The sequence below is a fragment of the Suricata suricatta genome, chromosome 2, assembly GCF_006229205.1.
Source record: "Suricata suricatta isolate VVHF042 chromosome 2, meerkat_22Aug2017_6uvM2_HiC, whole genome shotgun sequence".
Lineage (NCBI taxonomy): Eukaryota > Metazoa > Chordata > Mammalia > Carnivora > Herpestidae > Suricata > Suricata suricatta.
This window is the reverse complement of record NC_043701.1, coordinates 154,764,662-154,779,144: the sequence shown is the minus strand read 5'-3', so window position 1 is coordinate 154,779,144 and position 14,483 is coordinate 154,764,662. Positions and strand designations below refer to the sequence as shown.

General features: G+C 36.6%; 1 protein-coding gene across 2 annotated transcripts in view; it reads right to left on the bottom strand.

The window, feature by feature from the left end:
* Positions 1-2,745: 2,745 nt before the first annotated feature.
* Positions 2,746-14,483, bottom strand: part of HELLS (helicase, lymphoid specific) — a 40,497-nt gene continuing 28,759 nt past the window's right edge. For both annotated transcript variants that reach the window (XM_029916365.1, XM_029916359.1), the window contains 5 exons: positions 12,783-12,899; positions 12,319-12,478; positions 10,175-10,271; positions 10,021-10,097; positions 2,746-3,315 (listed from right to left, as the gene is read on the bottom strand). In XM_029916365.1, coding sequence (XP_029772225.1) covers positions 3,221-3,315; positions 10,021-10,097; positions 10,175-10,271; positions 12,319-12,478; positions 12,783-12,899 — 546 coding nt within the window. In that variant the 3' untranslated portion in view covers positions 2,746-3,220. The remainder of the gene's footprint in view (positions 3,316-10,020; positions 10,098-10,174; positions 10,272-12,318; positions 12,479-12,782; positions 12,900-14,483) is intronic.

Here is a 14,483-nt window from a genome sequence, read left to right as displayed (position 1 = left end):
ATGGGTTTGGGCTCCGTGTCAGGCTCTGCCCTGACAGCTCAGAGCCTGGAGCCTACTTCGGATTATGTCTCCCCACCCTTCTCTGTCCCTGCAGGCTTATACCCTGTCGCTCTCAAAAAATAAACATTTTATTTTATTTATTTTTTTTAATTTTTTAACGTTTTATTTATTTTTGATAGAGAGAGAGACAGAGCATGAAAGGGGGAGGGTCAGAGGGAGAAGGAGACAAAGAACCGGAAGCAGGCTTAGGCTCTGAGCTAGCTGTCAGCACAGAGCCCGACACAGGGCTCGAACCCACGAATGTGAGATCTGACCTGAGCCGAAGTCGGAGGCCCAACCGACTGAGCCACCCAGGCGCCCCAACAAACATTTAAAAAAAGTTTTTAAAATTTTACTCCTAAGTATGATTCCTTGGGCTTAATTAGGTAATCATAATTGACAGTGAAGTAATAAAAAACATGTTATTTTCAGAGATGTACTGGCTAATACAGCAAACAAGATAAAAAAAATTAACTAGCATTAATTTAAAAAGCTCAAAAGCAAAATAATTTGAGTATAGACCATAAAAACTAATAGAAGTACCTAATGTCTTGATTATAACACTATTACTTTTCATAAAGTATTTTCATAAAGTATTACCTCAAACTGCTAAGATTAAAAAAAAATCATACAATTACTGACTTTAGTGAAAAATGCTATCAAACATGTTTGCTTAGATTAGAAATGTTCAAGTACCACTTTCACTACACTTCTTCAACACATAAGGAACCGTCCATGGATATGGAAGACTGTGAAGAAAAACAACAAAAGCTATTAAGTATTTTTCATGACAGTGACCAACTGAAGGAAGACAAGTCCTGTTTGAGAATATTCTTTGAGATAAAGAGTATATGAGGCAAAGTAGGGAGCATATTTCAGCATCACAGAATGAGAACATCTGTTCCCTTTTGCCCCTTCCTTGCTAAAATCTAGAACAAAGAGAACATAATAGGATGAAAGAGGTATTAAACTCCCAGAAGAGAACAGAAGAGATGGTAACACAAGATTTTGGAGGCTGAAAAATAAATGCATGTGTTTTAATAGTCTCTAAAGGATGGAGCACAAGCTCAGCCTTGTGATAGTTTGAGTTATCAGGCAACCAATTAAAAATGTCAAGTAGTCAGTTGGATGTGAGTTCAGGGGAAAGAATTCTGGCTAGAGAAATAAAGAAATTTGAGTCATCTATTTAAAGCAATGAGATAAGACCATCAAGGGAGTCCTAGGCTCTGCTTGGGACATTCTAATGTCCAGGGGTCAAAGATATAAAAAAGAAATAGCAAAGGGGAAGAAGAAGAACCAGAGAAGTAGGAAGGAAAACCAGGCCAATGGGTTTGCTAGAAATGAGCAAACCCAGGAAATTGTTAAGGAGGTTACACTGCTGCTTAAACAGCAAGCAAATTGAGGTGACAGGAGATCTCAGTAAGGATTGTTCCAACGGAGAACAGTGAATAAATCTAGGGAAAAAAAACAGAAGAGGAGAAAAGATAGTTGTCTCTATTATATGAATTGTTTAGGATTGATTAAAAGGAATACACACATAGAAGCTACAATTCCTGAGCTATGTCCACAGATTTCATTATGAGAAACACAACCCTATATCTTAAATTGTAAACAAAGACAACTTTTCAAGGAACTTTCTGTAAAAGAAAGGAATGAGGCATTTCTGTTGGCTCCAGACAGGATGATACATCCATAGTTAACAGGAAAGGAGGACACAGGAACACAGATGCTGGTTTATGGAAGGGGTGGGAGCAACTTTTCCAAGTTCTTTTCTGATTATTTCTATTTTCTCAGGGCCAATGGGGAACAAGATAAGAGGGTGGAGTTACTACAGATGTGAGGACAGAGGTGAACCCATGAAAGTCATTGGAAAACATAATCCTATATCCTGTACCTATATCCTGGAGTTAAATGCTCAAGTAACACCTTAAGACACCATTTATTGTCTGGTTGTCATTTGCATGGCACTGTTGTCAAACTCCTGTCCTACTCATGAGCAATTAAGAACAGACTAGGGAAACTTAGTTGGATCACTAAGCAACCAAGTTACAGGTATGATTGGCCAGCATGACTGATTGGTAAACATTCCCACTTAATACACCTGCTCTGCAGTCTATTGATCTGAATATTCTCTCAAAACAGTTTTTCTTCCGAGTCATAATTCAATTACCTGAAGGAAGAGATAATCTAATCTATATTGAATACAATAACATTTTCACAAGAGACAAACAACCTACACAGAAACTTATGGTTCAGAGAGCATTCAGGAACTCTCTTCCTTACAATCTGACATACATACAACAGGCCCTAAATTGTTCCCATTTTGGTCTTTATGTTCTTCTACTATATCCTAAGAATTTTATATTACTTACATTCCTACATCTTGTTTTCTTCTCTGGGGTACTATGTACTCCTACTACTTTACATCTTTAAGGACTTTTCTCTCTTTTTCTATTCTTGTTTTGCACGATATATTACAACTTTCAATTTTTGGCCTTGTTTTTGTTAAGACCCTACAGTTTCTCTGAGAGCCTTCTCTGCATTAACCAATGTCCAGTTGTAATCTTCACATGTACTATGTGTACAGTACCACTAATAAATAAAATCAAGTCAACATAATTATATTGAGTAACAATGCTAGTCCAGACTTTTGTTGCTATTACTTCACCTGACTCATTATTTTCCTGGGGAAAAAAAAATCTGAGATCATCTTATAACAAACATTTATTCAGTAAGCTGTTTTATAGAAATAGACTCTAAAATCAAATAATTTCTTATTTCAACACCAGAAAGCATAATCCCAATCATTCCCCCATCAAAAGCCTACTCCATAAATGAAGTACCCCAAACCCATGAACTGTACTCCTAAAAGGGGGGGAAAAAGACTTTAAACTTCCACAGGAAGACTGTATAAATCTGGCAGTGGTTAAGTACACATCAGCCTGTACCCAAGAATCTTACCGAGCCTGAAAAATTAACGGAAAATCTAAACTTACTATGAATACTTCCTTGTTCTTAATAAGGCTCAGAAAATTACCATCTATTAATTATGCAATGGTACAAGTTTCATTATGTAAACTGATACAACCAAAAAGCAAAGTGGATAATCTGGATTTTAAAACCAATACAGGTAAAGGACTAGATGTAAACAAGAACTTTAAAGACAGTCTTTAGCTCCAATTTAAAACAAACATTCAGGACTGGAATCCTCAGAATTTTCTAGTATCTTGAAAATCCCCATCTTCTCTTTAATTGGTCCTGAGGCATTCATTTGATCTAAGAGAAAAATATATGAACAAGTATTTACTTTTATTTTTTTAAACAACTATTTATTTTTTTAAAAAAGTATTAAGAACCTAAAAAAAGAATATTAAAAGAGATGTCCAATAAGTTGTTATGAAAAGAGTCATCTGTTGCAAACTCAAAACCCCACAAAAATGTGACAAACTTTATTCCTCAATCATTAATAGTTAATGTAACAAAAGCAAGAAACTAAAGGGTGCTCTTTTTACAATGAGAACTGACCTCCAAGGAACAATCATCAGAGTTTGCCAATCAAAACCACTCCTGTTAGATTTTTAATGACATCTTCAGAGATGTCTAAAAAATATCAAAAGCCCACTCTTTGTTAGTTTAAAGTCTGGAAAGCATGATACCATGAAAATTTATCCATACCCCCATTGCTAATATGTGGTCTTTTGCATTTTTGTCAATGATAGCTACGGAAGGAAATCTCTCTGGGTTTTGAGTGGCATTACTCTGATTTTGTAAGAAGCTATGCATCTTTAATATGTTCCCTAGCCATTTTCCTGCCTACTCATGTTGTCCTTCTCTCTTGTTGACTTTTAGTTATTTATATGTGATAAGCACTTCCTATCTGTTAGGTGTTGCAAATATTTTTGTGTTTTGCCTCTAATCTGTAGTATCATCTGCTCCAAAAAAATTTTTTGTTTATTTTTGAGAGAGAGACAGAGTGTGAGCAGGGAGGGGCAGAGAGAGACGGAGACCCAGAATCCAAAGTAGGCTCTAGGTTCTGGGCTCTGTCATCACAGAGCCTGATGGGGGGCCCAAACCTACTAGCCACGAGAATATGACCTAAGCTAAAGTTCAATGCTTAACCGACTGAGCCATCCAGGTGCCCCAGTACCATCTGTTTTCATACAAGTCTTTAATGTAATAAAAATCAATCTACAAATAAATATTAAAAAAATTATTTTCCCGTCCTAAAGATCATACATGTATTTCCCCATAACTTTAAAGTTTTGCTTTTAATATTTAGGTTCTGACCTGTTAAGGTATTTAGAATTCTTTGAGTGTGGTATGAGGTTTCTTAGCGGTTGATTAGAAATGTCCTGGGGCACCTGGTTAGCTTAGTTGGTTGGGCGTCCAGCTCTTTGCTTTGGCTCTGGTCATGATTTCACAGTTCGTGGATTTGGGCTCTGTGTCAGGCTCTATGCTGACACTGCAGAGCCTGCCTAGGATTCTCTCTCTCTTGCCCCTTTTCTGCTCTTTCAAAAATAAAATAAACATTAAAAAAAAGTCCCAGCATCATGGATTTGAATAGAAATTTGCCCATTTTGTTTGAATTGCCATTTCTGCCATTTTTACAGATTTTCTATGCAAGTTTGGTTGTCTTTTTGGATTTGCCAAACCACTGGTCTATTTATCTTATCATATGCTAATTCAAAAATCTTGATTATTATGACCTTTAAATTATGTATTAATACATAATAAGGAATATTTTCTTGTTCTTCAAAATTATCTTGGGTCTCTGCCCTTTACTCTTCCATAAAGATTTTTAAAACTGCTTGTCATAGTTTTTTTTTTTTTAATGTGTCAGGTTCTATTTCTTTTATTTATTTATTTATTTATTTATTTAAAAGTTTGAGACAGAGAGAGCGACAGCACATACACGCAGTAGAAGGACAGACAAAGAGGGAGGGAGAGGATTCCAAGCACAAGGGACTCAATCCCATAAACCCTGACCTGAATGCAAGAATCAGATGCCTAACAGTCAGAGTTACCCAGGTGCCCTGTCATAGTTCTTTAAAAAGTCATGTGGGGTCTTAATTAGAATATCACATAAGGAATATAAATTAAGCTGGGAATACCAACTTATGCTTGAATATTCACATCTGCAAATACAGTTAAACAAACATGTACATGTATTCAGTCCTGTTAATGTCCTTCAATGGTTCCTTATTTTGTCATATGGCCTTAAGGAAACTATTATATTTAATCCTTAGCATGTTGCAGTTTTGTAGTTATTGGTAGTATCTTATTCTCTAAATAATTATTTCTGATATACATACTATTAATTTATAGCAACCTTCTCAAATTCTATTCTTTTTCTTCCTTTTTTTTAAGGGTTATTTATTTACTTTGAGAGAGTGTGTAAGCAGTGGAGGGGTAGAGAGAGAGAATAGAAACCTGCTCTGCACTGGCAGTGTCGAGCCTGATGGCGGGGTTCAAACTCACGAACAGTGAGATCATGACCTGAGCCAAAACCAACAGATGCTTACTAACCAAGCCACCTATGCATTCCTCTAATTATATTCTAAAAACTACTAGATTCCCTTACACTTTCTGTGTAGACATTTATACCATCTGCAAAAACTATACTAAAACGTATCCCTATTCCTCTAACCTATTTTTATTATTTTATAGCATTAGTTAGGACTTTCTTGTAAATTATGTAATTTTATACATTATACAGTGGGAGTGAAAGCTATTAGCCTTGATCTTGATTTTATTAGTAATTTAAAAGATGAACGCATTTTACCAGGTTAACAACATTCTTCTCCAAGTCTATGAATTATGAGTTGATTATGATGTTATCTCAAGTGTTATCTCTAGTTCTCCTTTATTTAATGAAAATAATTCAGGTATCATATTGTACGTGCATACCTTCCATATGGCTGATTTTTAAATTTTCCAAAAAAATTTTTAAAGTAGTCTTTACACTGGGTGCCTGGGTGGTTCTGTTGGTTAAGCATTCCACTTTGTCTCAGTTCATGATGTCATGGTTTGTGGGTTTGAGCCCTGCGTAGAGCCTGCACGTTAGATTCTGTGTCTTCTCTCTCTCTGTCCCTCCCCTGCTTGTGCTCTCTCTTTCAAAAAATAAAATAAACATTAAGAATAAAATAAAATAATCTCTACACTTAATGTAGAGTTTGAACCTATAACCCCAAGATCAAGCCTTGCATGCTCTATAGACTAAACAGCCAGTTGCCCTTATAAGGGGGCTTTTTATTTAATAGTATATTTAATATTTGGCCATAAGGATTTATCTTTCTCATTATTTTTTCCGGAACTATTTGAAAAGTAAAATTCATATAAATATGCAAAGAACCAAAATTAGCTTAAAAATTTTTGAAAAAGAACAAAATTAGAGGATTCACTCTTCATAATTTCAAAACTGATCACAAAGCTACAATAATCAAGACAGTGTGGTACCAGCACAGGACTGGTAAACAGATCAAGGGACCAGAATTGAGAATACAGAAATAAACCATTACATTTATGATCAGTTGCCTTTTTTATTAAAAGGAGATCCTTAAATTTTTTTGTTTATTTTTGAGGGGAGACACACACACACACACACAGCATGCCCGCAAGTGGAGGAGGGGTAGAGACAGACAGAGAATCCAAAGCAGGCTCAAGGCACTGAGCTGTCAGCACAGAGCCCAATGCAGAGCTGCGAAATCATGTCCTGCGCTGAAGTCGACTGCTTCAACTGAGCCACTCAGGTACCCCAGTTGACTTTAAAAAGTATGTATGTATGTATGTATGTTTATTTTTATTTATTTATTTATTTGTTTGGAGTGTGAATGAGCGAGGATTCTGAGAAGGGCAGAGAGAGGAGGAGCCATGTTCAGCACACATTCTGACCCAGGCCTTAATCTCATGACTTGAGCTGAAATCAAGAGCTAGACGTTTCATGAGAGACTTCTGAATGCTGAGCACAAACCGAGGACTGAAGAAGGAGAAAAGTGAAAGGGGGGTGATGGGTCATAGAGATGGACACTTGTGGGGAAGAGCACTGGGTGTTATATGGAAACCAACTTGGTAATAAACTATAAAAAAAAAAAAAAGAGCTAGACGTTTAACCAACTGAATCACCCAGATGCCCCACAATCAGCTGATTTTCAACAATATTGCCCAGGCAATTCAATAGGAAAAGAACACTCTTTTCAACAAATAAACGGTGCTAGAACAACTGGATAACAACATATAAAACAAATAAACAAAAAAACGAATTCAGATCTTTATCTCCTACTCTACAGAAAAATTAACTCAAATGCAAGGACTAAACTGTAAAACTTTTTTTTTTTTTTTTTTAAGAAGAGAGGGAGACACAGAATCCAAAGCAGGCTCCAGGCTTTACGCTGTCTGCACAGAGCCCAATGCGGGACACTAACTCATAAACTGTGAGATCATGACCTGAAGTCAGACGCTTGAACAGACTGAGCCACCCACACATCCCAAAACTGTACTCTTAAGAAAACACCAAGAATCTGGCTAGGTAAAGATTACTTAAACATGACATCAAAATAAGTGTTAACAAAGAAAAACTGGACTTTCTCAGCTGGCAGAACATGCAACTCCTAATCTCACGTCATGAGTTCAAGCTCTATTTGGGTGTAGAGTTTAGTTGGGCGGGGGAGTGTGCCAGATAAGCCACAGACTGGGAGAAAATATCTGCAAAACAGTTATCTGATAAAGGACTTCCATCTAAAAGATACAAAGAATTCTTCTGGGGCCCCTGGGTGGCTTGGTTGAGTGACCAACTTCGGCTCAGGTCATGATCTCACGTTCGTGGGTATGGGGCCCGCATCAGGCTCTGTGCTGGCAGCTCAGACCCTGGAGCTTGCTTCGTATTCTGTGTCTCCTTCTCTCTCTGTCCCTCCCCCGTTTGTGCTCTCTCATTAATAAATAAATATAAAAAAAAAAAGAATTCTTCTAACTCAGCAAGACAACACAATTTTATTAAGAGCTATTTGAGGGGCCCCTGAGTGGCTCAGTCGGTTGGGCATCCAACTTTGGCTCAGGTCATGATCTCACGGTTCATGGGTTCAAGACCTGCATTGGGCTCTGTGCTGACCACTAGTTCAGAGCCTGGAGGCTGCTTCGGATTCTGTGTCTCCCTCTTTTTCTCTCTGCCCCTTCCCTGTTCACGCTCTGTCTCTCAAAAATAAATAAAAAACATTAAAAGAAAAAAAAAGAGCTATTTGAAATGAAGTTGAAGACATGAAACTATATGCAGTGATGTGCTTGTAAAAGTTCAACAATTGGCTCCCCCAATGCCCTGCCTCACAAAAGGCTGGTGATTTGTAGTTTTCCCCCATTTCCATGGTATTAACATATTCCTGCCATCACCAATACCACGTTACCAACGTTAACAGTGCTAAACACAGGGCTGGGAAAGATGTGCGGTAGTATAGCTTTATACAGTATTTCCCCTACACAGTTACAATACACATAAGGGCATAGATTACCAGATTATAAAATAATTAGGAAATGATGAGTTTTAAATCTTTATTATATTTGTATACTAAGTAATTTATGGTCACCATTGTAGACATTAACTCATTCTAAAAACTGAAAAACAGAAGCAATTTATCCTGCTTCACCTGTACAAACTATATTTCAGAATAACCAAAAAGTTCTTAATAGACTAATTCTGGCTAATAAAGGAAAGACAAAACAAGAAAATTACCATTTTGCAATCCTTAAGGTAGTAATTGCTCAAAATGATCATTATCAATGGATTCTAAAATAAAGGTTAAATAAAGGACAGAAAACTTGATTAAGATCAGCCTGAAACAGCCGATCAATCTTAGCTCACTAAAAATCCCAGAAAAGCACCTCCTGGTAGTATTTAAAATATGACAACAGCTATTTGGTCTTGGCTTGTGACATACCATCTAGACTAAGAAGACCCGGAAATTTTAGGACTGTGTGAATTGCGTCACAAACACCAGAAACACCCAGGAGGCCAGGGTGATGCTGGTGGCATGACCACAGGGTCAACTTCAACAACATCACCGAAGTTACTTTGGGAAAGTTGGTAGGAGGCCTAACCACTTACAGACGAACAAGAGCCTCTCCCCACTTGTCAACCCTGAAAAACCATGGGCCTTGGTCAGGGAGGAGACACTGGTAAATGTTCCCCCAAACAAGACTGGAGCTGATTCTATCACTGATGAATTGCAACTGGGCTACAAACATCTGGGAAAGGGAAAGCTCCCAAAGCAATCTGTCATACATGAAGGCCAAACTCTTTAGCAGAAGAGCTGAGAAGGTTACGGGTGGGTATGGGGGGAAGCCTGTGTCCTGGTGGCTTAAAGCCACATGGAGGGAGGCTCATTAAATGCTCCCAAGTGCTTTTCTCAAAGAGATAAAGAACAAAGTATTCATAAGAAAATGGAAACTGGATCTAATTAAGCCTATAGAGCTACTTACATAGCTATTTATCACTTTTCTGAAAATAGGTGGATGGAAGAACAAACTGAGGAACAAATCAACGAACACAAAAGGTTAAAAACATCAGCGAATTTCAAAATACAGGTCATTTTATAGGACAACCCAGTTTTCCTGAATGACATAGGAAAAAAAAAGCGAGAAGGATGTTATAGAAGAAAAGAATCATAACAAACAATGAAATTTGCATCTTGATTCAAAGTATAAAAATAGATTTGAGACAACTGAATATGGCCTGGGTAGTAGATGATATCAAGATTTTAATGCCAATTCTCTTAAGTGTAATGACATAGTGGCTACATTTAAAGACCTCTTCTTCTCAATAACAGATGTCTGATGGGAAAATGTGCTGACAAAAGGGAATCACAAAGAAAAAAAAAAGACTAGTTAAATGTTGTCTGAATGAATTACATAGAGGGGTACGTTAAGTATTACTATTCTCTCGTCTTATATCTCTTTCAGTCTCTGGTAAAAGAAAAATAAAAACAGGATACTTGCCAATGAGATCACTTCTATCCAGCAACAACTCCAGATCTTTATCGCTAATGACCTTCTCTCTTGATCCTTTTACTTCCCTATGAGAAAACAAAATACTCAAGTCCACATGATAAATCAAAACTATGAAATACATTCATAAAGATTAAAATCTTACCTTTCATAATCTCTAGATTTTAACAATTCCATTAATTCCTTAGGGTCTAAGAAGTTCTTAGACTGACTTAATCCAGACTGACCACCTTTGAAATGATCTAGAAAAAAATTTTCAAGAAATTCAAAACACTGGAAATTGCTTTTAAAACCAAATATACTACATTAGAAACCAATCAGAATGACATATGTTAAAAAGAACAGGCAAAGTGTTCATAAGGAGAAAAGTAATCACAACTCTCATACTTTGCCAGTATAAATGTAAAATGACACATCCACTTAGGGAAAAGTTCAGAAGGTTCCTATAGGGAAACATGCACCCATCCAAAGATCAAGAACAAAGGTGTATGTCCACGAACGCTTGTGTAAGAAAAGCTTATTAAAAAACAAAACAAACAAACAAACAAGATCTGAAAAACAATTTAAATGTCAACCAATAAAAGAATGGACAAACTATTATTGACTTGTAATATAACATAAATGAATCTCAAAATGTTATGCTGAACAAAAAGTAGCTACATACATACAAATGAATCCACATATGAAGGTAAAGGAAAAACTAATCTGTCTCAGAAATCAGAACAGTGGCTGCCTTCTGGTGAGGAATAAGAAAACATGGACTCTGTATGAGGAAATGCTTTTGGATAATAAAAATGTTTACCTTTATCTAGAAAATAGTTACACTGTGTGTATATGTTTCTCAAAATTCAATCTGTATATTTAAGACTTTACTACATGCATATTATACCTCAATAAAACACTGCCAATATTTTAAAAACTCTTCAAATTGTTTTTTTGAAATTAATTTCTCAAAATACTGAAAACAGAGTTGGGAAAATAAAATGACATAAAATTTACTGAATTTAAACTATATTCAACAAAGAAAATATATTTCTTCTTTCAAATTCCTAAAGCAGCAAGGTGAAAAATTTTTAACTTGTACAAAATCTTCTTAGAAGTTATTTTTTCCTCCAATGCATATTTCAACTACAATCTGAATGTTCTATCAGGTCAAACTAAAGATTTTTAAAACCGAACCTCAGTGTCAGATATACTGGAGGGAGTATTTGCAAGTAGAGAGTGAGCAGAAAAGTAGCATAAAGTAAACTGATACTGATTTTCAATATTATCATGTTCCCACTACTCTAGGCTTCTCAACTTAACAGATGTTTTCAACTTTTGTGAAGGTCACCATGAAGGCAATTTCTCCAAACAGATTTTCACACTTAATGCATAAAAGCAGAAACTTCTCCAAGGAATCTTAGGGAACAGAATATAAAATGCTAATGCCTCCCCTACCTCACTTTCCCTAGTTCTCACTTACTAAAACACTGTATTTTAAGAATATATTTGAGGGGCGCCTGGGTGGCTCAGTTGGTTGAGCATCTGGCTTCGACTCAGGTCATGATCTCACGGTTCATGGGTTAAAGCCTCGCGTCAGGCTCTGTGCTGACAACTAGCTCAGAGCCTGGAGCCTGTCTTCAGATTCTGTCTCCCTCTCTCTCTCTGACCCTCCCCTACTCATGCTTTCTCTCTCAAAAATAAACAAAAGATTAAAAAAAAAAAAGAGTATATTTGAAACAATGAAAAGGACATTCTAGAATCACATATTTTTTGAAATAGTGAGTTCAATCAAGTAAATAAGATTTTTTATAGCACTACCTCAATTTATCTTTAAGACTCTAATATGCTGAGCTTCCAAGAGGCTTGAAGTTTTCTTAAAGCCTTTTGGCAGGCAAATCTCTTATCAAGAATAAGCATTAACATCATGTCAAATCCCCAAAACAGAGTTTAGGATATGGCATAAAAGTGTCCTGGATAGGATTTTCTTTGCCCTCTGCTCCTCATCTCTAGACACTAATGTTTTCCATTTGTTTACGGTCACACCAATCTAATTTAGGTCTTTACAGCAGCAAATTCTCCACTCTAAATCTTAATCAAGATCTACTTATTCATAATCTCACAGTTTATGGGATTGAGCCTCACACCGGGCTCTATGCAGACAGTGCAGAGCTTGCATGCTCTCTCTTGCTCTCAAAATAAATGTACTTAAAAAAAATCTTTAAAAATATAATAAAAGAAAATAACAAAATCTCACAACATACAGCAGACAATTGAAACAAAAAAGTACTACAAAGTATTATTTACTTTTGTGGATGATCAACTTTTCCAGTTTCCTTTTAGCAGCTGCTCTTTCCACAATTTTCTGATCAATGGTATTTGCTGTGACAAGACGATAAACAACAACTGGCTTTGTCTGACCAATTCTATGACATCTATCCTGGGCCTGAAGATCTGATTGGGGATTCTTAGAGTGAAAAGAAAAATAACATTTAACAGCTGAATATTAAAGTTACTTATACTCATACTATGTGGGTAAAGTCACAGGCATGCATGATCCCATCAGAATCTTTTAAACCGTGTCTAACTCATTTTAGACCTCTAGAATGACTTCAATGATAAAACATGTTCATGTCATTACATACAAGACACTGGATAATGATGTCTTCAAATAGAATACAATTTCAAAATAAATAAAAAAGCATAAAACGTTAAGATAAAAACATTCAGAATGGAAATATAATCAGCATATTGCTACACTTTTGACTTACCCAATCACTATCATAAATAATAACTGTATCTGCTGCAGTCAAATTAATGCCCAGGCCACCAGCTCGTGTACTGACTAAGAAGATAAACACATCTGGATCTGTGTTGAAGCTGTGCATCTAAAAGCAAAAAAGGGTATAAACTCAAGCAATTAAGAAACTGTTACTGCCTGGAATATGAATATGGTATTGCATGTGGAGCAACCATCTTATAACTATGTATTTACAGCAAAGGTAGGGAGGACGGCAATGCCAAGGGATATAATAAGCCAGCATTCTCCAAACTAGGTATGAATTCTTCATTATCTACAGGGTTTTTGATGTGGAATAAATAAAAAAGAAAACCCCAGAAGTCGCTGAAGTTGAAAAAGACAGGGTGCCTGGGTGGCTCAGTCAATTAATTGTCTGACCTCAGTGTGGATCATGTTCTCATGGCTTGTGGGTTTGAGCCCCATGTCAGGCTCTGTGCTGACAGCTCAGAGCCTGGATGAAGTCTGCTTCAGATTCTGTGTCTCCCTCTCTCTCTGCCCTCCCCTGCTCGTGCTGTCTCTCTCACAAAAATAAGCATTAAAAAAATTGAAAAAAAAAGTTAATACACACTATTTGCTGGAAAGAGAGAAAATTATCAAAGACTTTCTTCCCACAAAATAAATAACTGTAATCATACCCACTTCCCAAGACAATAAACCAGGCACTTTAGGAAGCACTCTATCAATTTGATCTTCAGAGGGGCTTGACACTGAGTAATTCAGGCCACACAGGTATGCCATACCTACGTTAACTAACCTTCAGTGAAAACCATGGACACCAAGGCTCAGATGAGCTTCCCTGGCTTACTTCAGAAATAAGTTTACAAATTGTTGCTGGGAGGGCACCTGGGTGGCTCCAGTTAAGTGTCCAAGTTTGGCTCGGGTCATGATCTTGCAGTTCATGAGTTCAAGCCCCACATCAGGCTCTGTGCTCACAGCTTGGAGCCTAGAGCCTCCTTCAGATTCTGTGTCTCCCTTTCTGTTTCCCCACCCCCACTCATGTTCTCATTCTCTCAAACATTTAAAAAAAACTGTTGCTGGGAAAATGGAGTGCGTGTATGACTCCACTGAAAACTTGTATCTAGTTTCTCTTAGACTTTACCTTATGTGATTTTTTTTTTGCTAATTAAAAATTTTTTTTTCTTTTAATGTTTATATATTTTTGAGAGAAAGAGAGCAAGCAAGTAAGCTGGGGAGGGGCAGAGAGGGAGACAGAATCCAAATCATGCTCCAGGCTCTGAGCTGTCAGCACAGAGCTGGATGTGGGTCTCGAGCCCACAAACCTAAGCCCGAAGTCAAACACTTAACCCACTGAGCCACCCAGGCACCCTCTTTTCGCTGATTTTCTGTACCTTTTTATTATAATAAACCATAGTTATAAGCATTAGAAATAAGGAAAAGGAAAGCAAGAACTTTAACCAAAAAAACCGAGGGAAACTATTTTGAATTACAGTAAGTATAAGTATATCCACAGAAGACCAAATCAACCATTGAAATCCAGAAAACAAGTATGTCAAATTTATAAAAACATCTGCTCCAGTTAACTTCATTTCCAAACTTGTATCAAGGATGTTTTTGTTAAAAAAGAAAACACGAATCACAAGGGAAATTTAAGGAAGAATCTCATATTATTTGTAAAAAAAAAAAAAAAAAAAAAAAAAAAAAAAAAAAAAAA